The 24,332-nt window shown below is 19.5% G+C and overlaps 4 protein-coding genes across 12 annotated transcripts; 2 read left to right on the top strand and 2 right to left on the bottom strand.

Moving 5' to 3' along the window:
• Positions 1-316: 316 nt before the first annotated feature.
• On the top strand, positions 317-2,462 carry LOC122719358 (WD repeat-containing protein 55 homolog). Its single transcript, XM_043945094.1, has 8 exons — positions 317-380; positions 647-811; positions 898-1,090; positions 1,175-1,357; positions 1,449-1,522; positions 1,602-1,768; positions 1,828-2,045; positions 2,151-2,462. The coding sequence occupies exons 1-8, from the start codon at positions 371-373 to the stop codon at positions 2,410-2,412; spliced, it is 1,272 nt and encodes a 423-aa protein (XP_043801029.1). The 5' UTR covers positions 317-370; the 3' UTR covers positions 2,413-2,462.
• A 1,706-nt stretch (positions 2,463-4,168) lies between these two features.
• Positions 4,169-11,105, bottom strand: LOC122719308 (cytoplasmic FMR1-interacting protein). Of its 3 annotated transcripts, XM_043945017.1 has the most exons (20): positions 11,082-11,105; positions 10,460-10,686; positions 10,079-10,258; positions 9,812-9,993; positions 9,227-9,751; positions 8,961-9,165; positions 8,601-8,815; positions 8,360-8,490; positions 8,094-8,264; positions 7,882-7,964; positions 7,636-7,704; positions 6,831-6,904; positions 6,357-6,762; positions 6,073-6,272; positions 5,406-5,935; positions 5,246-5,340; positions 4,874-5,112; positions 4,640-4,787; positions 4,341-4,560; positions 4,169-4,226 (listed from the first exon to the last, which is right to left on the bottom strand). In XM_043945017.1, exons 2-19 carry the CDS (start codon positions 10,667-10,669, stop codon positions 4,345-4,347), a joined length of 3,879 nt encoding a protein of 1,292 aa, XP_043800952.1. In that variant the 5' UTR covers positions 10,670-10,686; positions 11,082-11,105; the 3' UTR covers positions 4,169-4,226; positions 4,341-4,344. The 3 variants fall into 3 exon arrangements, with proteins under 3 accessions (XP_043800952.1, XP_043800949.1, XP_043800950.1); XM_043945014.1 differs by lacking the exon at positions 4,169-4,226 and having other exon boundaries at positions 4,233-4,560; XM_043945015.1 differs by lacking the exons at positions 4,169-4,226; positions 11,082-11,105 and adding an exon at positions 10,946-10,968 and having other exon boundaries at positions 4,233-4,560.
• A 780-nt stretch (positions 11,106-11,885) lies between these two features.
• LOC122719350 (putative neutral sphingomyelinase) lies at positions 11,886-14,748 on the top strand. Of its 3 annotated transcripts, none has more exons than XM_043945087.1 (7): positions 11,886-11,904; positions 12,347-12,406; positions 12,605-12,778; positions 12,966-13,149; positions 13,767-14,093; positions 14,177-14,282; positions 14,350-14,748. In XM_043945087.1, the coding sequence occupies exons 2-7, from the start codon at positions 12,363-12,365 to the stop codon at positions 14,694-14,696; spliced, it is 1,182 nt and encodes a 393-aa protein (XP_043801022.1). In that variant the 5' UTR covers positions 11,886-11,904; positions 12,347-12,362; the 3' UTR covers positions 14,697-14,748. The 3 variants fall into 3 exon arrangements, with proteins under 3 accessions (XP_043801022.1, XP_043801021.1, XP_043801023.1); XM_043945086.1 differs by lacking the exon at positions 11,886-11,904 and adding an exon at positions 11,947-12,020; XM_043945088.1 differs by lacking the exon at positions 11,886-11,904 and adding an exon at positions 12,032-12,059.
• Positions 14,749-15,936: 1,188 nt separating this feature from the next.
• LOC122719395 (rho GTPase-activating protein 26) lies at positions 15,937-24,323 on the bottom strand. Of its 5 annotated transcripts, XM_043945142.1 has the most exons (22): positions 24,209-24,323; positions 23,000-23,167; positions 22,373-22,530; positions 21,869-21,894; positions 20,890-20,961; positions 20,674-20,775; positions 20,490-20,600; positions 20,285-20,389; positions 19,570-19,641; positions 19,155-19,221; positions 18,943-19,040; positions 18,764-18,858; positions 18,274-18,355; positions 18,081-18,183; positions 17,756-17,977; positions 17,521-17,626; positions 17,121-17,442; positions 16,824-16,992; positions 16,549-16,705; positions 16,425-16,481; positions 16,241-16,320; positions 15,937-16,155 (listed from the first exon to the last, which is right to left on the bottom strand). In XM_043945142.1, exons 4-22 carry the CDS (start codon positions 21,869-21,871, stop codon positions 16,064-16,066), a joined length of 2,115 nt encoding a protein of 704 aa, XP_043801077.1. In that variant the 5' UTR covers positions 21,872-21,894; positions 22,373-22,530; positions 23,000-23,167; positions 24,209-24,323; the 3' UTR covers positions 15,937-16,063. The 5 variants fall into 5 exon arrangements, 4 of the variants coding, with proteins under 4 accessions (XP_043801077.1, XP_043801076.1, XP_043801074.1 ...); XM_043945141.1 differs by lacking the exon at positions 21,869-21,894; XM_043945139.1 differs by lacking the exons at positions 21,869-21,894; positions 24,209-24,323 and having other exon boundaries at positions 23,004-23,377.
• Positions 24,324-24,332: the final 9 nt, after the last annotated feature.

Here is a 24,332-nt window from a genome sequence, read left to right as displayed (position 1 = left end):
TTGAAATTTCTAGTGATTTGAAATTTTAATAATTTTTATAGTAATTTTTATAGTAATTAAATTAAATATTTTTTAATATTATTGAAATAAATTGATACAAATTTTATAATTTTTCTAAATTATATTATAAATTTTTTTTAAATAATTATTTATATTATAAAAAATAAGATATACACTAAACAATATTTTAGATAATAGAATAATGCATGTTAGTGCACAACATACTACAATTTATAGGGAATATTAATTATTATAAGTTTCGTATAATGATAGATTAGTAATTATATTTATTTACAAGACGAAAGTTTATAAATAATTTTATATTAATAGAAAGAATTAGAAATCGTAATAAATTTTATATTTTTAAAACATGCATTTAGGTAAAGAATATTTATATATTTTTTTTAATAGAAATGATAATTCCTTTATTTTGTTATATTATATGTAAAATAAATATTTACTTCATATTGTTGTTTTCTAATCATTTTTAAGTATTAATTTATTAATAGTATATTAATATATTAGTATATTTTTTAATATATCATATTTTTAATATAGTATAATTAATATATCAATTGCAATTTATTTATATTTTTATTAAACATTTTTATTGTTTCATTTTTAATTAAATATATATGATATTTAGGAAATTATGCACTTGATAGTGAAGAGAATGATAGTTTTGATAAAAGTGATAATACCATACAAATTTTGTCAGATGATAATAGTTTAAGTAATAATGATGATATAAAAAATAAAAATAATGGAAAACATTTTGATTCAAATAATGATTGTATATCTAGTTGTGCAAGTAAGTTTTATATAATTTTATATTTAAATAATTTGCCATAATAATATGACTTATATTACTTCTAATTTTTTTATTTATTGTTAAAGGTAATGGGACAGAATCAATTTTATTAAAAGAAGATGAGAAAGAAGACGAAGTTATAAAAGCAATAATTAAATCAAAAGATATAAGTAATAATCATCCTCCATCTATTACAACAGAAGATTATGTTGTTGATATATGTTTCCATCCTAATTTAAATATGATTGCAATAGCTGATATTGGAGGAGATGTACATTTGTAAATTTTATATTTATTAATAATTAATATGTCATAAATGATGTTAAATAACTTTATAAATATATGAATTTTTTTATATGATAGATATAAATATAACAATACAAAAGTGGAATTAATATCAACTTTGGAATTACATCTTAAAGCATGTCGTGATATAGAATTTAATGAAAATGGTACGATTTTATTTTCTACTGCTAAGGATTTATGTATGATGCTCACTGACTTAGAAACTGAGAAATTAATAAGACTTTATGAAAATATACACGAGTATGTATATTTTTATTAATTAATTTTATTAATTATCATGGATAAAACAAAATATATGATATGATTAATATTAATATTTAATTTATTTTAGGCAACCAATATACACAATGACTATAATTGGAGAACATATGTTTGCAACTGGAGATGATAATGGAGTAGTTAAAGGTATATTATATTTGTAATATTTCTTCTTTACTTTTTTTATTTTATTATATTCATTATACTTATATATACTTTAAATAAGTGTGGGATTTTCGACAAAGAGGAAATATGCCAATATTTTCATTAAAAAAAATGGAAGATTATGTAAGTGCTATAACAACAAACAGAGAAGCAAAATACTTAGTTTGTACATGTGGTGATGGATCTCTTACTACATTTAATATACCAGGAAAAAAATTACATGTTCAAGTAAGTGCAAATATTATATTATTTTATATATAATTATTTATATAATTGTTTATTATTAGTCAGAAGAGTATCAAGAAGAATTAACATGTCTTGGTTTATTCAAATCTGAAACAAAAATCTTAGTAGGTACAAATAAAGGAAAAATGTATGTATATAATTGGGGAGAATTTGGTCTTCATTCAGATGAATTTCCAAATTTAACTAAAAAAGCTATAAATTGTATGATTCCAATTACTGAAAATATTGTAATAACAGGTGGAGAAGATGGAATGCTTAGGTGAGGCACTCTAAGTATGATTTATTTGTTTTAATGCATATATTTTATACATTTAATATATATAATATATAATAAATAAAATAATATATATATTTTATCAAATAGGGCTAGCAGTTTATTTCCTCATTATCATCTTGGAATAGTAGGACAACATAATCTTTCTATTGAAACACTTGATATTAACAGTAATGGTAATCTAATTGCATCTTCTTCACATGATAATGATATCAAATTCTGGAATGTACAGTATTTTGAAACTTTGGATGTTAATAAACAATGTATAAAAGGTGGAAGACAAAGGCAATTAAAATGTAATCTTCCTAGTAGTAAAGTTGATAATGCATCTACTTTTTTTTCGGATCTTTAATAAAAAAAAAGAATAAAAATAATAATAAATTTTTATAAATATATTATATATTTAAATTTAAAAAAATTTTTTTTTAAACATATTTATTGCATTGCATAAATAATATTTAATATATTATAGATAATATATTTTCATGTATAAATAAGTTCATAATTAATATATTATTTAATAAATAATGTACATAAAAACATTAATTATATATTTATAATAAAAATATATACATAACATATATTTAATATATTTTTAAATTACATTATTATTGTTTATTTTATAATATTTTATAAAAATTTTATTAAAATTTAAAAATTTGATGAAATTAAACATTTAATGCAAATTAAAATAAGATCTTTAATAAATTAGAAAATATAATTTTTTGTGAACTTCCGATAATTTGAAAAAAAGAAATGTTTGAAATAGAAATTATTTTAGCAAAATAGTATTTAAAATATATAAAATAAATAATTTTTTCAAAATAATATTTTTTGATATTAAAGAAATAAAATCATCTTTACTTTTTTAAATAATGTTATATATGTATATACATATTATAATGTATATATATGTATATATATATATATATATACATTATAATATATATGTATATACATTTAAATAATGTTATATATGTATATACAATAATGTTATATATGTTATACATATATTTTTAATTTTATAATATATTTGATTGAAATGATTTCAGACAAACAAAAAAAAAATTATATTCATTATTTTACAAAACATTCTGTATATTTTTATTGCTTTAATAATTTTGTTAAAATACATAAACATACATAAATATCAATAATTTATATTTATTGTTGTTCATTGAAACATAAAAAATTTATTATAAATTAATTATATAATAATAATTAATATAAATAATAAATATTATATTATCATTTATTACAATTATAATTAGTACAATAATAATATATAAAAATTATTTTATAATCTAATTTATTAATCTTTTTATCTAATTAAAAATGTTATTTATAAATTAATTGAAAGATTTTTTTAATGTTATTTTTTTTATATAGAATTATAAAATCTAAACTCTATTACTTATTTCGTACTTTGATGTGATTAAATATAATAATTAACTATACAATTATCATGATAATATACAAATTAACATAAAAATAAAATTGAAAAAAAAAAAATATTTCAAAATATTTTAAAAGTTTTTGAATAATATGTAATATATTATTCAAAATGTAATATATTATTACATTGTATTTTTTTTTTTATAACCAAAGAAATTCTGTTTTATAATAATATAATCATCATTGTCATAAATCATGTTTGTTTATACACATACAAAATTTGTTTACAAAAAATTTTAAAAATAACAGACAATTGTAATTTATATATGACTTATGATTTACAAAAATTTAATCTTTAAAAAAAATTTAATGTAAATATATAAAAAGAAATATTTAAAAATTCATAATATTTCCTGTCATATTAAATAATATTGATAGTACATAATTTTTATATTTTTAATAATCTGAAAGTAGACAAATTAAATATTTAAAAAAATTCTATTTTACATAAAAAATAATATAAAATATTAATATTATTATCAATTATCTTTAACATATTAACATGTTAATAATATATTAACAAATATTATTATACTATATTTAGAAAGAAATATTTAATATATCATAAATTACATGCATAAATTTGAATTATTTCTGCAAAAAATAAAAAAGATTAAAATAATATCTTTTCAAGATTATTTAATTGATTGAAGATGATTTATCTTAATATTAAATATGCCAATAAGAATATAATATTAATTAAATAAGTACCTGAAACATATTAAAAAAAAAATTTAAATGTTTCAAAATCTTATTATAAATTATTTAAAAAATAAAATTTAATCTTCTAATCTTATAAATAATTACTTATATAATTATTCTTACTACTTTACTGATGATTCATTTGGCGTAAATATTCTGGTGTATGATAATGTTGTTGTTGTGCATGAGCAAGTGAAGGATGAATTGGAGGTGGAAAACATCGAACATGTTCAACACTTGTTGCATCGCTATCTCCACTCTTCAAATATTTATTTAATACAGCGAAAATTTGTGAATTTAATACTTGGAATCTTCTAATTCTATCTACCATTCTCTTTAAATGCTATTTAATATAAATAAAAATAATTAAATTTGTATATAATAAAAAAATTATATTTAATGAAATGTACATAGATACTTACAATTCCTTTAACATTTTCATCTTTGCCATCAACACGTTGTACTCTTAAAATGTGATAACAGAAATCAAGTGCTTCAAATCTTCTTTGTTGACCGAGTAATACAATCATAGCACATCCTGCCCAATGTAAACCTTCACCAAATAATTCTCTGAATACAAGAATAATATTAATTGGAATTCTCTAATATTCTATTATCTATTTATTTATTAATAGTAAAATAGTAAAATTACTTACTCAACAGTAAATTCTGTTTCTCCAACCGGAATACAATATACAAATTGTAATGCACTCCATAATCTATGAAATTCTGTGCATTCATCGACATTCATTACTCCATTTACAGGAGGAGGGCCAACCCAAATAGGATCATCTAAAAAACTACGTAATCTACTGAGTACTACTTCAAATATTGATAAACCACAACAAAGTCGTTCTCGTGTTAATAAATCTCCTTCTCTGGCAATCATTGCTTGCTAAAATAGTTAAAATAATTTTAAAAGCATTTCATGTATATATATATCATTTTTATGTTATTATTATATATATATATATAATGATATATTATATATATCATTCTATGTTAAATAATTTTGTTTTAATACTTACTTTAGCAGTACCTAAATTATCTACATTGGGAACAATTTGTAAAGCTGCATATTTAGCTTCAAGTCGTTTTTGTTTAGTCTCCGGTTTTTCACCCTCTAAAATTAAAATTTTTATAATATTTTTAAAAATAGAATTATTTTTCATAATTTGAAAATATTACCTTTACAATATGGTCTAGGTAATATATTTTGAAAAGGTGCTGCATGTAACAAATCACAAACTTCTTCTTGTGATAAAGCTTGTTCCATTAAAAGACAAAATAAAATAGTATTACCAAATTCGCGAAAATTATGAAAAAGCTCAGTTTTAGCATCTGGATATTGCACAATATCATTTAATTGAGCATGATAATATCCTAAAACTCCTGGTGATCCATAATCATATCTTGGAAGTTTACAGACTTTTGGCATAGCTTCCATTAATGTTTTAGTAAATTGATGTAAACTTCCTTGAATTAGAGATTTTACAATTTTTAGAAGCTCTTCCATTACTACTGCAATACCTTGATATCCAAGAAGTTTACACATTGTACGGAAATGTTGTGGTCCAACAAATCCCGAATATTGTCCATATTGTGTACTATATGCTAAATTTAATTGTTTACTTCCCCAAAGATAATGATGAGACATTTGTGGAGGTTTATCTCTATGTACTGCTTGTACAAATTGAAGTCCACGACATTTTACAAATCTATTATACATAGATTTTATTTTTAGTATAAATTATATAATAATTATGAATGTCATATATATTTAGTCATTATATAGTCATAATTAAAAATTATTTTATATTATATATATTATATAATAACTGCAACAATAACATACCTATTTGTTGCTGCATTATAGCAATAATTTGGTAAAAAATCATAATTCAATTCCCAAAATACATGAAGAGTTATTCTTCCATATGGAGCTAAAACATTATGATTCGCTTCACGAAACATGGCATCATATTCATCTAACGCAAGCCATTTACTTAAAAGTTTATGGGTAAGACGATTCACTTGTAGAAGTCCTTCCAACTCCTTCAGTACATAAAATCAATCAATTTATTAAAATACTTATTCAATAAATTATATATCTATTAAATCTAGTGATATTCAACTTACAACAACTCCTGTGATATCGCCAGATTCAAATTTACTAATTGCTAAATCTAATGATTTTTGCATATCTGCATTAATGCGTTGTGTAATTAATTTGTTCAAATCAATACTTCTTCCAAGTAACTGAACATGTCTTTGTTTTAATAAAGTTTCATATCTGTTAGCGCGAGGATACGGAAGTAAATATGCTCCTAATGCAACACATTCTACTCGAAATCTCTTATCTAATAATATACTTGCAGCCAATTGTTTATAATGAGCAAAAATTTGTTCACTAAGTTTATAAACAAATTGATCAAAACATAAATTTACTTCAGCTTCTACTTCATCATAAAGAAATTGTTTACGAAATATTGTTAAAGCATATAATGCACTATCATTATATAAATCAAGTGGATATAAAACATATCTAAAAATTAAAATATTATGTTATAAAATATTTTTCAAATATCATAAAGATATCTTTTTTTTACTTACTCCATCATAGATGGTTCCTTGCTTCGTAATATATGATCAGTTAAGATCCATGGCATTGACATCTCAATAGGAAACTAAAATATATATAATATAATTTTACATATTATTATATATATTATAATTATTGATACATTATTAATTAATCATAGATTTTGATATTAATTACATAACTATAATAATTATAGATTTTTATAATATTAAAATTTTGTACAATTACATTAATAAAATTATCTTTATACGTTGATTTCATCAGTTAATGCATATTATTTATCAAATGATTATATTTTATATATATATATATTTTTTAATGATAATAAAAAATGATTAAAAAATTTTATTAATTTTATTATTTCATATATATAAAAATTATGAATTTATTTATAAAATAATTATTAAAAACAAAAAATTTTTATTTATAAAAAAATTATTAAAAACAAAATTTTTGTAATAAAAAAAATTAATTTTATATATATTAGAATATTATATATTATAAACTTAGAATTATAAAAATATTTTATAGAAGAGAGAAATATAAAAATAAATATTATATAATTATATTATTATTATAATATTATAATAAAATATATTATAATATTATTATAATTATATAATTATATTATATAATATTATATAAATTTATAGAATATAAGAATGTGAAACATTAATTATATCTAAATATAAAAAGTAATGCAATAATAATGAAATCAATATCAATTATTTCAATATTTTATATATATTATACTTTTATAGATATATTATAAACGTAAATAACTGTTACAATCATTCATATTTAACTAGTAAGTACCTGAATACGCTTCTCCATGGTGATCAAGTCGCTGCATTCTTCATTATGCTGGTGACGAACTTGGCATTTCTAGTTATGAAATCAAGCATACAAAACGCTATTTGATAGTATTTTGGCATATATTAATAGAAAACATTTACCACTGTTTATTAAAAAATACAAAAATGATACCTATTATTTTTTTTTAAATGTATTTAAATATTTGAAGCTTAGTTTAACAATATTAATGAAAAAATATTTAATTACCTGTATTTTTCGACCCATAGTCATTTCTAAATAAAATTCTCTATACCATAATTGAGATAAATCACAACAATCTTGTAATGATTCTAAAATAAAATAATATAATTAATTAATTATTTTAATATAATATAATATAATATAATATAATATAATATATGCATAATAAAAATTATATTTAATAAGTAATAGTAAATATATTATAAATATATACTAACCACTAAAATTTAAGAGATAACTCCAGTAGAAACTAGTTTTATGAAATTGATCAATTTGTACAAGATACTGACCATCAATATCTTTTCTCAAAGTACGTTTTCCACCACTTTTATCTGCAATTAATGATTCCAACATTGTACGAACCATATAAAGTTGTGTTGAAGAAGGTCCTAAAAATATATATTTTTATAAAAATATGAGTAAAAATATGAGTAAATATTTATTCTGATTGAAAAATTTAATTATATTTTCTTTTTAATCTTACCAACATTTCGTCGAGGTACTTTAATACCAAATCCATTATCAGGATCCTTCTTTCCTTTTAATGCAGGATCTCCTAATGGTTCAACTCCAAAATGCCAATCTGCACAAGTTTCTCTCACAGATACGATTATACTAAAAAAAATTATAAAAATAGATTTAAAATATTAGATAATAATATGAAATTATATTTAATTATATTCTATAAAAAAAAAATACATTGTCATAAAAAATAATATACAAACCTCCTAATAAGATCCTTTTTATTTTTAATTGCTTTACGTAATGGTTCTCGTAATGTAAGTTGCACAAAATCTTGTAATTCTGCATATATATTTCTACGTATTGCATCTATAAAAACTGTTTCCATGCGTGCCATTAATACTTGTAATCCTTTGATCATTGCAATAACTTCTATTAAAGCAAATTTCTCTTCATCTGTATAATTATAACGTGTAGCCTAATGAAAAAAGATATTAATATATATCATTATTAATAAATATAATATAATACATATATATTAATACATATATATGTAATAATATAATGTAATACATAAAATATATATATAACTATATAAATATATATTAAACAATATCCCTCACTCTTTCATATTCTTCAGCTTCTTGAGGACATTCTTTATTCATGTGATGATCAGTAGGATGTAAAAGTTTCCAACTATAAAGTTCTGTTACAACACTCGTCCATTGGGAAAGTAATTGTAATCCACGTAATGCTAATTCTGCAGTTTCTCGATTTTCTGTATCACTACCACATTCCTTATATGTTGTAGTTACTTCATTACTGTATCTGTAATAAAGAAATATTTCTTTAGTATTTCTTTTAATTAAAACTATATATTTATTCTTACCTTGCTAATTCACTAATATACTTAACATGATCTTCTCTAATTTGTGGCAAATGTACCATAAGATCTGCTTGTGGACTTATACTGTTTGATGAAGAAGATAATGGCCATTTAGATGCATCAAAGTGTTTAGAACGTTTAATGTAATTAAAAGGTGCAATTTGCATGTCACCAAATAATGGTACTACTTCTAAATTTTTAAAGATTCTATCAATTCTATCTAATTTCAATTTTTTTTTCTGATCTAATTTATTGATATTGCAAAGCTCACTATCCATTAAAAATAAACCAAATCCCATTACTTTTACTAACATATGTTTTTCATTTGGGGTCAAATACATTTTAGTCTCAAACATATGAACACATATGTTAACAACATCTGCAAGTAATTCTTCGTATCCTGCAATTTTTTCTAAATTTTCTTTTACTGTATCACGAATTTTATTTTGTGTAGCTAAAAACATTGATAAATTTTGAGATTCTTGTAATGTTTGAGAATCAGACATCACTTTAAGAAATTGAGCGGCTCTAAAATAAAAATATAATTATTTTTAAAACTAATTTTTTTAATATCATACTTATAATTACCTTCTATATGTAGAATAATCATTTTTTACACTAGATTTCATATTTTTAAGTTCATCCAAAACTGCAAACATGTTAATAAATTTTCCTAAAGTAAGTAAATATGCTTCAGATACAAAGTCTTTTCTTTTTTCATGATGACACAAACGTTTTACTTCTCCAGAAAATCTTTCAATAGCTTTTCTCTAAAAAATGAGATTCATTTGTAATAACTAAAATAATTAAATTTGAACTAATATATATAAATTAGATATTTAAATATATACATACTTGAAAATACATAAAGTTTAATAATTTATTTACTTCTGGAGCTAATACTTCTACTGTCTTCTCATAAATTTCTACTCTGTTAGGTTGCTCATTAGATTTTGGTTGAGGTATTGCACGCGAACAACATCTCCATGTATATAGCATTACAGCATGCTTCAAACCTTCTTCTAATAATTCATTCTTTAAATTAAGAATAAATTATATAAATTATAAATATATTATAAATACACAAAATTATTATTTAATATTATATTATATTAAATATTATTACTAATTATAATATATATAATGTATAAATATTATTTTATTTTTCATTTAAGTTCAATTTACTAAAAATAAAAATTTTATATTTTAATTTACTATTATATTTCCAATAATTACCAGACTTGCATGAACAGTAGCTTCTTCAATATATTTAGCAATTCCAGTAACAAAACCATTTCTATCTTCAAAATTAGTATCAAAATTGGCTTGATATACTACAGAACATGGTTGTGCTTCAATACAAGGTTGTTCATCAGGTAATGTAAATTCATCAAGTACATCAACATTGGATAAAGCATCACCCAAAGTTACTTTATCAGTAGCCATTACAATTTAAAATAAACCTAAATTAAAACAATATTTATAATTAATGAAAAATTAAATTATTAAAAAATAACATTATAATTAATTTTTATGAAATAAATTAAAAATTAATGTGTAAAAATTAATAAAATATCAAAATTGAAAATTGAAAATTTTATATAAAAATAAAAAAATTTTACATAAAAATTTGTCAAAAATAAATATCATCATATAATCGTCATTTTTATAGTTCTTGCTTCTTATTTTTATAGTTCTTCTTTATAGATTCTTAAAATATACCTTTATATGTTCTTAAAAATAAATAATTAAATTAAAACTTCAAACTTTTTATAATAAAGTGAAATAATTTTTGAATATTTTACAATTTAATTAATATAATAGCTTCATATTTTAATAAAATAACTTTTAACTATACCTTAAACACAATTATACTTTTAATACTCCGCCCTCTTACTAGAAAACAAGATTACTCTGTCAACAATACTTACCAAAGTAACTCGTATCTATGCTAAAAACACTAACTTTTTATATGTATACATATAATTTTTGAAAACAATGAAATTAAATTTAAAATTATTTTTAAATTCTATTTATTGAATATTATTAAATATTATTAAAAAACACAAAAATATCAAAAAGTTATTATATTTTAAAATGAAATTTAACATTTCATATTATTTAATTATTTATTTTCAAAAAAAAGTAAAATATTGAAAATGTATGTTTAGAATATTTTAATTTAATTTCAATATTTTAATAAGTAAAAATTAAATTTTTTTATTATCATTTTGGTTTATAATTATTTTTGTTCATTATAATTAATTAAAGAATACATACTTATATAAAAAATACATATTTCAAAAATTATATTTTAAAATTATTTTTTAAAATAATTCATATTATAAAAATTTAATACCATTATAATAATTTTTATTGTATTAATTTCTTCTCTTAAGTAAGAAATTTTTTAAAATATATATATAAGTATTTTATAAAATATTTTATAAAATACATTATTATGTTATTAAATTTCATTAAATATTTTATATAAGTATATATTTTATATAATATTATATTTATTAATGTAATTCATAAAACGTCATCAAAAAGAGAAATATTTTTAAATAAATACAAAATATTTTTTTTATGAAAGTTGAGAATCATTATTCAGAAATAATACGTGTAATGTATAATATTGTTATCTTTAATGCGCAGTTACAAACAAAATGTGTAACCACGTACGCTAACAAAACTAGAATATTATTTAAACTTGTGATAAAGAAAACAATAAAAAAATTTTAATTTTTTAAAAAATTTTTCTGCTATTTTTCTAATTTGGTTAAATAATAATAAAGTAATAATAATCAAATTGCGAATAATTCCATAGTATAAAGTAATATAATAATATAAATATGTAATATCAATAAAATATCAATAACTGTTTAAAAAATTTAATAAAAATATATATATATATATTATTATATTACATATATTTATTATTATTATTATTATTATTATTATTATTATTATTATTATTATTATTATTATTATTATCATTTATTATTATTATTATTATTATTATTATTTATTATTATTATTTATTATTATTATCATAAATGTAATTATTAAATATATTACATATATTATTATTATAAAAAAATACATGTTAATTTGTTTTAGCCAACAGTTCATAAAGATGACAAACGAAATATCAATAAATATTCTAACTTTAAATTGCTGGTAAGTTATATTATAAATATTGTAAAATTAATTATAATCATTTCAATTCAATTAAAATTTAAACATTCCTAATATTTTTATTTATTATTGTATATAAATAATTATATAAATAACATATATAATTGTCATTTATAAATATTTTCACAGATGTAATATATATTTAGAATTAATGTCTACTTATACTGTTATATATTTTAGGGGAATACCATATGTTTCACCAAATAGAAGTGCTCGTATGACAGCAATTGCAGACAAATTTGCTACTGAAAATTATGATATTATTTGTTTACAAGAGATATGGTCAATTAATGATTTTAAAATGATAAAAGCTAAAACACAAGAACAATTACCTTATTCGCATTATTTTTATAGGTAAAAATCTTTCATTTATTATCATTTTTAATTATTTAAATAAAATAAAATATTTAAATTATAAAATATTAAATATAAATTAAGTATAAAATAAGTTATAAAATATATATATTTAATCATTAAATTTAATTTTGTTATTATTATTATTTTAATTGTATTGAATTTTATATATATTAAATAATTATAGTGGAGTTATTGGATCTGGACTTTGTATTTTGTCTAAATTTCCTATTAAAGATGTAATATTTCATAAATGGCCTTTAAATGGATATGTACACAAAATACATCATGGAGATTGGTTTGGTGGAAAAGGCGTCGGACTTTGTAAACTTCAAATTCATAATTGGAATGTTAATGTCTATATTGCACATGTAAGTTTATTATAATTTTTATTTCTATTTATACAAAGTGTTTCAAAAATGTTGAAACATCTATAAATTGCAGATTCCTGAAATAATTTCAAACAACATTTTCCTTTGCAAAAATTTTCATTACAGCTTTCTTAATGAATTATTAATAAAAAATATTAATCAATCAATCATAGAGCGCATAGCCTCTAGTTGAGCCGACAATAGCATTATGTGCCACCAAACACAAATACAAACAAATCCAAATACCATGTCTCAAAAAAATATATTTTATTTTATTATTTTTATTATTGAATATTATATTTATTTATTTATTTTATTTATTCATTCGTGACATAATTTGATATAATTTTTTATCAATAAAAAAATATTTGTTATATTCAATATACTTTTTTCGAATTATTTGGATTTCATGATGACTGATGAATAATACTTAGCCAACACTTGCAGCTCGAGCAAACTACGCGTTTTGTGATTGATCAATGTTTTTGTTGATAACTTGCTAATAAAGCTATAATAAAAATTTTTGCAAAAGAAAATGTTGCTTCAAAAATCTCCAGTTTATGGATGTTCCAACATTTTTGAGACACTCTGAATATTATTATAATATATTATTTTAGTTACATGCAGAATACAATAAACACAATGATGAATATATAGCACATAGAGTTTTACAAGCTTTTGATACTGCCCAATTTATTAGAATGACTTCTGGTGGTGCTGATTCTACAATTTTGGGAGGTGATCTTAATACAGAACCTCAAGATTTAGTCTATAGAATTATTTGTGGTGTTGCTGGTTTAACAGATGCTTGCTCAAATAGTTCAAGTAATTTAGGAACCAATGAGTGTGCCAATAATAGTTATACTAATTCAAAACATGCAAACACTCTTCCTGATGGAAAACGTATAGATCATATTTTATATCAGGGTACAAAAAATGTTAAGGTATATTAATTAGCAATTTTTAATTATTATTTAGAGAATTTAATTATTAATATATAATAAAACTAATATTATGTTACTTATAGATAGAAATAACAAATTTTCAACATCCTTTTCCAAATCGGGTACCTTACAAAAACTTTAGTTATTCTGATCATGAAGCTATTATGGCAACTTTTAAATTTAGTATTGGTAAGTTAATAAATAAAATTATATAGAAATTATAAATAATTTGATATTTTTATACTTATTGTTGTAGGGGAATCTAAAATTATAAATATAGATATCAAAGATTCACTAAAAGAAGCTATTAATATATGTGAAACTTCATTAAAAAATGTTCGTCGTCAGCGATTTTGGTATTTATTATTGGGATGTATATTAATTATACCACTTATTTGGTCTATAGGATTGGATTGTTCTTTTACATCTCTCGATGTAATTATTGGACTTAATATAGGACGTATCTTTCTAACAGCAATATTGTGTTATACTTTGTTTATGAGTTCTATATGGAATAGTGTAGAAAAGAATGCTTTAAAAGCGGCATGTTTAGGAATGGAAATTTGTTTAGGAAATTTAAATAATAATTTATCTAAAAAGTAAAATTGTATACACTTTCCAAAGTATATAATTAAAAATTTAAACTTCCTTTTTAAATTATTCTTCAATTATTCAGTTGAAAAATCAAACAATATCATCTCGAATAAAAATATATTTTCTTACACACTAAATTTTAGCATTTATTATATTCTGTTATATTAATATTTATATATATTAGTATATTATTATACATTATATTTTATATATTATATTAATATTCTTGTGTTATTATAAGACAATAATTAAAAATATCTTTTTTATAAACAATTATATAAATACATTCACCGTTTTCATATAATAACTTTAATAAAATCATATATTCTTAATTAATAATAATAATAATATAAATGATAAATTATAATATTATTTTTAAATTTTACATGGAATAAAAATAAGAGTTTTTTAAATAGAAATATTTTAGAAATGTTTAAAATGAATAAATATATACGTATATAATTTAAGATTTTTTTAAATTAATTAAAAATTTAATTAAGCATTAATTAAGCATTAAGGAATTACTTTATTAATAATATTAATAATATATAAATCAATTTTGATAAAATATTTAAGATAGATATATTTAATTTAACAAAAGTTTTATTAATTTTCATATTTTATTGACAATTATCTTATAAAAAAAATTTATTTATTAAAAATATTTTATAATAAGGCAATTTAAATACATTATATTGTAATACTTAATTACTTCATATTATTTAATTTATAAATTTGCAACATAAATCATTATTTAAAAAATTATGAATATATGTTCACTTTTTGTATCATTATAATATTCAATTAAATTAATTAATATAGTCTTCATATTATTAAAATCTTTATTAAAAATTCTGATGGTATTTGGTATTTATTTATTTTATCACATTCTGATAATTATATGTGTGTACACATACATGTGCACGTAAGAATGTGCACGCGTAAAGATTATCGTTATATATTATAAACAAATATTATTGCCTATGAGATTTCCTAAAAGCTATATATTGAATCAATATCTTTTAGTACAAATATATTTAAATATTAAGTAATATATTAGCACTATATATGTAGATATATATAAATTTTTCTACAAGTGATTATATACACTATAAACGTTTTTGAGCAAAAAGGCTCCTAATAAATAAGATATATATTTTTACGTGTATGTGCGCCCATGCGCACGCGTGTATGTATGTAATTGACTATGTAAATTGTACCCAAAAAAATTTAAATAGAAAACATCATGTTGCATACACATCATTGCAGCAATTCTTATTTTCGCGAACATATGTTCCAATAAACAATAATACTAAATACATTCTACAATTTATGAAATATAAAAACAATATAGGCACTCTTTGGTTTTTCCAAATTCAAGGCAATTGTTCTACATAATTCTTTGGGACTAATCCTGTTTTACCATTTAATGTCCCTTCCAACCATCCTGGTTCCAAAGAGGCCTTTACTGTAATTAATAATTATATTAATAATTTATTCATAATGTAATTATTTTATATACAAATATATATTGAATGTACTGAATTTAATACCATTAGTAATAATTTGATTTGGTTCAAATGATAATTCTCCATCGCTTTCAGCTACACAAGCATACAAAGTGCGAACTCTCCTACAAGAAAAAATGTATTTTTAAATAACGTAATATTAATACTGTAATAGAAGTACATACATAATGAATTACATAATGATGTTTGACAAGAATTTTATGTTTACCAAATACCAGGTACTTGTCCAGGGCTTGAACGTCCACTAGTAGGTGAGGTATTAACTCTATAAACAAAATTTTATAGTAAAAACATTTGATAAAAAAATAAATTGAGATAATAAAAAAACTTACACAGATACTGATGGATTGCTTCGTTGAGCGTAACTTGATGGATAATGAACTGACATCATAGAACTACGTTTTTGTTTTACTGGTAAATCAGATGAAAATGAATGCGGATCAGAGGCAATTGATTCACTTGAACTACTTGTATTACCACTGGTTAATACTAAATTTATATAATATTTAAAATTACAAAATATATAATAAGATTATAAAATATATAAATAAATATATATATATATATATATATATATATATATATATGTATTTAAAAAAAAATTAACCTTTATCTGCAGAATACATAAGATTCGCATTAGTTAATTTAACTCGTCCACTTCGACTATTTAAATATGTTAACATTCTGTGATTCATGTGCTCTGTTTCTTCATAATCTCCAAGTTTTAGATCATCAATAGATGTTAATGGACTATCATAGTATGATCTCGTAACAAGCTATATAAAAAATTTAATTTTAGATAATATATAATTTATATTATATATAATATATTAAAAATTTATATTATATATTATATTATTTATGTTATATGCTTTGAAATTATATATATATATATAAAACTTACATGACCATGTGGTGAAGATATATTAGAATGTACTGGGTACCTTAAAAAAGGAGTACCATTACCACAAGATGTTGATGCATCTTCTGTGCGTGATCTAGAGGAAATGGCATTTTGTGTTGATGATATATTACATACAGTATCCTGTGGTGGACCAGCAACTATTCTTTCACAATTTTCAATTAAAATTTCAACTACAATATTATAAAATTTAATATCCATTATAGAAGCTACTGTTTCTTCTTCTGGTCGCAATAAAGATGGGCCAAAACATACAGCCAAATTTCCAATAGTCATTAAATTTTTATCACTTTTTTTTGCCACACTGTAAAACAATATAATTAAATGAGTTTCGTTTAAATATAAATCTTTTCATTGAATATGAAATAAAATTAATTATTACCTATATAAATGTTTAATAAGTAGAACTAACATATTAAAATTTGCTTTTGGAAGCCGATAAACAAGATTATGAATATCATTGATACGTGCTTCTTTGATTTCTTGTTCTATTAAAATGAACAATAAAAATATCAAATAATTCATATATTTTTTATATAAAAGTTTAATATAAAAAAACATAATATTTTTAATTTGATTTTAAATAAAATAATATTATAGAGAATACCTATACGCACTCGCAGCTGAAATAAAACTATTATAATATCGGAAAGTCATTAATGGTTCAGATAGCGTCCTTAAATATGTTTTTAATGCACTAGTAATAGTTTTACTTTCCCATTCAAAACGATTATCCAGATTAAGTTTTTCTAGTTTCCTTCTATCTAATCCCATTGCTAAAAGTTTATTTACTTTGGAAGCAACACCAACAACTCTATATAAACCTTGCACTTCAAGGCCTTAAAAAAAATATATCATATTAAAATTGTTTTTAACAAAAATTTACAATTGTTAGAATATATTATAAAATATCTTTTATTTAATTGTTTATATCAATTTTACCTCTTTCCTCGAGTATTGCAATGCATTTTGATACAAACATAAAACCTGTTTCATCTAAAATAGTTTCTTCAGATTTCGTCGATGCACTTACTATAGGATAATTCTGAAATTATAAATGCATTGTATCAATTTTTTCAATTATTTGTCATTTGAAACATAATATAGTAGAATTAAATAATATTATATTACTTACTGGTTCTTTACCATCCATAGCATCAAGCCATAGCTTTCTATCTTCTTCAGAAAGTGCTTGGAATGTGTATACTACATTATGCCTAAGAAAATAAAAAAAGATTAAATTTAATCAATAAAAATATATTATAAAGATATTTATTATATATATACATAATATATTATATATATTATATAGAAACATTTATATTATAAATTAAATATATTAATGATGAAAATAGTGAAAATTGTATATAAAAAATATAAATAAATATTACTTAACTCAATATTCTAATAGAAAATAAATACATTTTTATTATTCCAATTTTGTTGTTTTTTTATTTATAAAAATTTATAAAAATAAAAAATACCTATATATATAATATAATATCTAAATTAAAAAATAGATATCTAAATATAAAGTACATAATATCGTTAAATTATAATCAGATGTTAAACATGTCAAAAAGATATAGAATATATATATTTAAATGTTGTTAAATTGAACTTACTTATCAACAGTAGTGATATCGAAACAAAATCGTTTCTCAATTGTATCTGACATACGACGCACACAAGATGCCAATGTTAATACTTCTTTACTACTCTGTTAAAGTTAAAATATAATATTATTAAACCTATTTTTTTTTTGAAATAATAAATTATTTTAAAATAATTGAATTTTACTTACAAACTTTCCTGTAAGTTGATTATAAGGTATCATTATAAATTCTTTTTTGTCTTTTTGATAAGTACAATAATGTTTTGTCCATGTTGTACCAAATGCTTCTATAAAATGAAGTATATTTACAATTATATTAATATATTAATAAATCTTGTTATTTAAACCTTGTTAATTGTTATATTCATTAATTTTTATATTTAAGTTTTTAATGTACTTACTTTTTTCCATTAGAAACAAATAACCTTCACGTGTATACAATTTATTGACTCCAGTTTCTACAGCAGACTATAAAAGGAAAATGTTACTAGTATTTTCCTTATAAATTACTAAAACAACTAAAATTTTTTTATTTAAATAAAGCAAGTTATGGATATAATTATTTCATTATTCAATAAATTATTTCAATATAAATTTATTATATAATATAATTATATTATTATATAATTATATTTCTTATATAATATATTATATAATATAATATACAATATATATTAATTAACATAAAAATATAATATATAATACATGATTAATTATCTATGTTTTTCAATCTTAGTTAATCTTAGTGTAAATAAGAATAATATGCTAAAATATTAAATATACAATAAATAAAAATAACATAAAATAATATATTACCTTTTTCATATCCTTCATTTTATTCATAAGTGATTCTGTTTTATCCCGGGTAGCAAGGAAATTTTCTCTAGTCTTGTAAAACACACACACACACATAAAATTGAAAATTAGTAAGCTATTTGCCATGCTGTTATCCTAATAATATTTGCACCACACAATAATTTAGTAAGAAGTTACATTTAAGTATATCTACAAGTAGTTGAATATTAACAACTATATCAATTATAAGAAAATTACTAATATTAAAATACTTCAAAGTGCACAACAAGACATTTAAAAGTACCCAAATTATGTATCCCAAATAATTTTTTTTGTTTTTTAAATAAAATATTCAAAATATGTTGAATCACATTCTTATAATAAAAATATTATAATAATTTATATTATTAATAAATTATATTAATAATAAAATTTTTGTTTATTATATTGTCGTGATTCATTAAAATTATTAAATCATTATAAATAAATTATAATTTATTATAAAATATATAAATATTGCTTATTTCATAAATTCAATCATTTTTATAATCTATAAAATCTATGAAATAGAATGTGAAACAACAATGCATAATATACTTCAGAAATTTTTATAAATCAATGTTATAATGCATAAAGCTATTTTTTGAATAGTGCTAATGTAAGTTTTAGAATCGTGCTTCTAATGCATTTTCATATATTTTTAAGCAATGAAATATGAAATAAAGAGAGAACCAACCTTCTGTATCTTTAATTGTAATTCAGTCATATAAGGTTTGAAATCTTTTGCAACTTCATGTCCTTGATGATAAAAAGTTAACCAACCAAACATAAAACCTAATAACTGGAAAAAAAATAATATTATAATTTATAATATTTAATTATTTCATATTTATACTTTAGAATAATTTAATAAAATATATAAAAAAAAAAATTAAGCTTACAGTTTCAACAAATTCAAATTTTTTACGTTCTTGTACTTCTTGAAGCAAAAATACATATTCTAAACTAGCTTGGCAAAAATGTCTCTCAGCCATTTCCAATGTTGCATCGGCCTAAAAATAATATATGCTATTAAATCAAATATTATAAATGTTTTATATTCATGATGTATTTATAAAGAATCACCTCTTGAAGAACATTGTCTTGTTTTTTTGTAGACAAATTTAAATAACGTTCTTGACTTTGACAAAATTTAATTGTTTGCTTTTCAAACTTTTTTTTCCCGTCCTGTTAATATATTATTTTTTGAATAAGATTATATTATATTCATTTAATATACATAACTTTTGAATCTATATAATCATCTAATTTTATATGCTAAATATAATTAAAAGTTATTACCTTAACACCTCCAATATGTTCTTTTCTAAAATTTTCCAAAGGAAGTATAATTTGATCATAAGCACGTTCAAGCTAAAAATAAAAAATATTAAATTAAAATTTTTTTTGAAAAAATTTTGTAAAATTTTTATGAAAATATAAATTTAAATTCATTGAATTAATATATGTTAAAATAATAATAATAAAAATATATTAAATATTTGTACATACATTATTTCTACATTTATGTATTAAAAAACATCTATTTATAACATAATTTATACATGAATTATTAATACATATTATTTTAATAAGCTTATAACTATTTTACCACTAAATCCTAAAGTAAATAATATTGTGCTTTAATATTCAAGTAATAGTAGATTCAATTCAATTCTGATTTACTCTAAATATCATAAAATCTTGCTTGATATCAATACTATAAAATTATTTATATAAAATATAAAATTAAATACAAAATTATTAAATTATAAAAAGAATTATTAAGATACATTCTTTATTTAGAAATGGATATATGTATATATCTTATGTTCACATAAATCAACATTGACATTGCTATAATAAAACAAGCATAACAGCATTCTGTTATTTTGCTATTTAGAAAAGAAATCTATTTTGTGCATGATAAATGTTTAAATATATAACTTACCTAATGTAAAGATAATTAAAAATAAAAAATTTNTATATATATATATATATATATATTCTATATATAACAATTACATGCAATAATATATGAAGTTTTTATTTGCTCTTTAATATAATATTAATATAAATGTTAAAAGCTTTCTTATAAAAAATAAAAACTATTATATGTGCATTCAGAAATATTTCAAAATATATACATTATATAATATAATATTAAACAATAATTTCCTTTTAAATCATATTTAAGAAATAAAATTTAATATGCAAAATATAACTTAAATATAAATATATAGAAAGTATTTTTATTGAAAATATGACTCAAAAGATATACCATTAAATAACCAGGATGTGCTCCTTCTATAAAAACAGAGTTTTTTATAATAACACTTATTATATTTTTATAAACAGATAAATAATAGATAACAATATTTACATAGAACATGTAATAAATATAAAAAAAATATTTAAAATATTAAAATATTTAAAATATTTTACTATTAATTTAATAAAAAATATGATACATCATATTATAATTTCTATAATTTAATATATGTATTTTTATACATTTCTACATAAAAGTCTTATATTAAAAGATTTCTATATATAAAAGATTTATATAAATTTATATAATTTATATAAAAATTTATATAAAAGATTTCTTATATTAAACATAAAAATTAATTTTTATTTTTATAAAATTAAATTATAATAAGATAATATATAAAAAACTAAAAATATATTTTAAATATGTTAATATAAATTATTTTTATCCAAAAATATTTTCTACTAAATATAAAATATATATTATAAATTATATATTAAAAACATTGCATACCATGCGATCCCTTTCATCTTCTATTGATGCAATAAGTTTACCAAACTCTTTAAGGCTTTGTGATATGTGAGTTTCATCTTCAGTTTGAGTTTCTCCTATACATTCAAAACTAAAATTTTGCAATGTTTTTGAAAATGCTCTTTGAGCTCTGGATAATTCTAAACAAATATCATTATTTATGATTATTATTTTATATAGAAATGATGAAAATATATTTAATATATATGAACATAATATGATCTATGAGATAATATATAAAAAAAATAAAATTTAAATTTACTATAAAATTTACTATAAAATTATATATATGAAAATAAAGATATTTTTTATTAAATTTAAAAATATTAAATAAATTAAATAATACTATATATATGTTACATATTGTTAAACATATTTGTTAGAAAATAAAAATATAACAAACATAACAAACCCATAAACAACTTATACTTCGAAAAAATTACAAAATTACAAAATTGTTTAATATTACATATTATACATATATTATATAATACTATCCTATATAATATTACTTTTAAATAAAATATGTTATTAAAAAATATGAAAATAAAATTAAATAAGATAAGAGCAGCTGTTGCCTACAAAATGCCTATCACATACGATGAAAACTTACTTTTGGCAGCTATTAAAAGATCTTTGACCTCTTTAATAAGTCGTTTAATTTGTTGGCTAGTTTTCTCCAATTCACGTTCATGATAATGAAGATTTTCTCGAAAATAAGGGCTATCGGTTAAGCAATCCGTGAATTCTAATGGTTTGAGGCCAATACCCATTATTCTTGATTGATATATTAAAATTCAAATGTCATTAATAAATTAATACAGTAGAAATGACAAATTCACACTTAGAATAAATATTAATACATATGATCATTTAACAAAGACACAATTTTATCACAGTAAGAGTATTAAAACGTTTCGTAGCGTAAATAATTTTTGATATAAAGCAAAATCAATTCGCAATGTTTCTTTCATTTATTGATAGTCATGAACGATATATTTTCTGAATCTTCGTTAAAATAAATAGAAATCACTAGTAAGATTATGCAGATAGGAGTTTTACAATGTCGATTAAGAATTATAACCCTCTTGAGTCAAATGTACTAACTACATTTTAAATGGCGGGTTATTCAAGTAAAATACACGTGAAATAATCATATATAATTTATAACATGTAATATAAAATCATATTATGAATACAAAACAATTATTTAATATAAAAAAATATATATATTATATATATATATATAATTCTTGTATGTAGAAATTAATAATCTAAATATCTATTAAAATATAATTATTCATATATTATTGTAATTAATCAAATAAAACAAAAAACGATTTATACAGGCATATATGCAAATATTTACATATTAATATATATTTGAATAATTATATAAATGACATTATATATATGTATATGATTTAATATATACATATATATAAAATATACATATTATATGATTGTATAAACATATAAATTTATATTTAAAAAAAAAAGATAATCATTTCATTTTAATTATAAAAAAAAAATATTATATTTATTAAAATGATTAATTAATATACTATATAGTATATTTATAATTATTTTATTATAAAATAAAATTGAATAATATAATAATAAAAATATTATATGCATTATATGCACATAGTACCTTAAGATAATAATTAAATATATATTGCTACTAAAATGTGAAAGTTTTAATATTTTTCAATACAATTTATAATAATTTTAATGAAATTTTCATAAAAATAATAATAAAACATGAAATAATTTTTCAATTTTTTCTTTTAGTTTTTTACTACTATTAAAACTTACCTAATAATATAAATAGTTGTAAAAACTCAAAAGCAAAATTTGCTTTTTTGTTGAATTAGATTGAATTCCATACATTTCTCACTCAATACTGAAAGATTTTTCATTAGCATAAAATTATATATTA

The sequence above is a fragment of the Apis laboriosa genome, unplaced genomic scaffold, assembly GCF_014066325.1.
Source record: "Apis laboriosa isolate Shangri-la unplaced genomic scaffold, ASM1406632v1 scaffold74_cov149, whole genome shotgun sequence".
NCBI classification, from domain to species: Eukaryota; Metazoa; Arthropoda; class Insecta; order Hymenoptera; family Apidae; genus Apis; species Apis laboriosa.
The sequence above is the reverse complement of the archived record's forward strand: the minus strand, read 5'-3'. Positions and strand labels throughout refer to the sequence as shown.

Coding starts and splice junctions, on each gene's coding strand:
- LOC122719350 (XM_043945087.1), top strand. CDS start 12,363: ATGACAAACGAAATATCAATAAATATTCTAACTTTAAATTGCTG. Junction 12,407..12,604: donor ATTCTAACTTTAAATTGCTG/GTAAGTTATATT, acceptor TATATATTTTAG/GGGAATACCATATGTTTCAC. Junction 13,150..13,766: donor TTAATGTCTATATTGCACAT/GTAAGTTTATTA, acceptor ATATTATTTTAG/TTACATGCAGAATACAATAA.
- LOC122719358 (XM_043945094.1), top strand. Junction 812..897: donor TTGTATATCTAGTTGTGCAA/GTAAGTTTTATA, acceptor TTATTGTTAAAG/GTAATGGGACAGAATCAATT. Junction 1,523..1,601: donor TGATAATGGAGTAGTTAAAG/GTATATTATATT, acceptor ACTTTAAATAAG/TGTGGGATTTTCGACAAAGA.
- LOC122719308 (XM_043945017.1), bottom strand. CDS start 10,669: ATGGCTACTGATAAAGTAACTTTGGGTGATGCTTTATCCAATGTTGAT. Junction 8,491..8,600: donor AAAAAGGATCTTATTAGGAG/GTTTGTATATTA, acceptor AATTTTTTTTAG/TATAATCGTATCTGTGAGAG. Junction 4,561..4,639: donor ATGAAAATGTTAAAGGAATT/GTAAGTATCTAT, acceptor TATATTAAATAG/CATTTAAAGAGAATGGTAGA.
- LOC122719395 (XM_043945139.1), bottom strand. CDS start 23,163: ATGGGTATTGGCCTCAAACCATTAGAATTCACGGATTGCTTAACCGAT. Junction 20,776..20,889: donor AACATATTGGAGGTGTTAAG/GTAATAACTTTT, acceptor ATATATTAACAG/GACGGGAAAAAAAAGTTTGA. Junction 16,321..16,424: donor GGACAAGTACCTGGTATTTG/GTAAACATAAAA, acceptor TTTTTCTTGTAG/GAGAGTTCGCACTTTGTATG.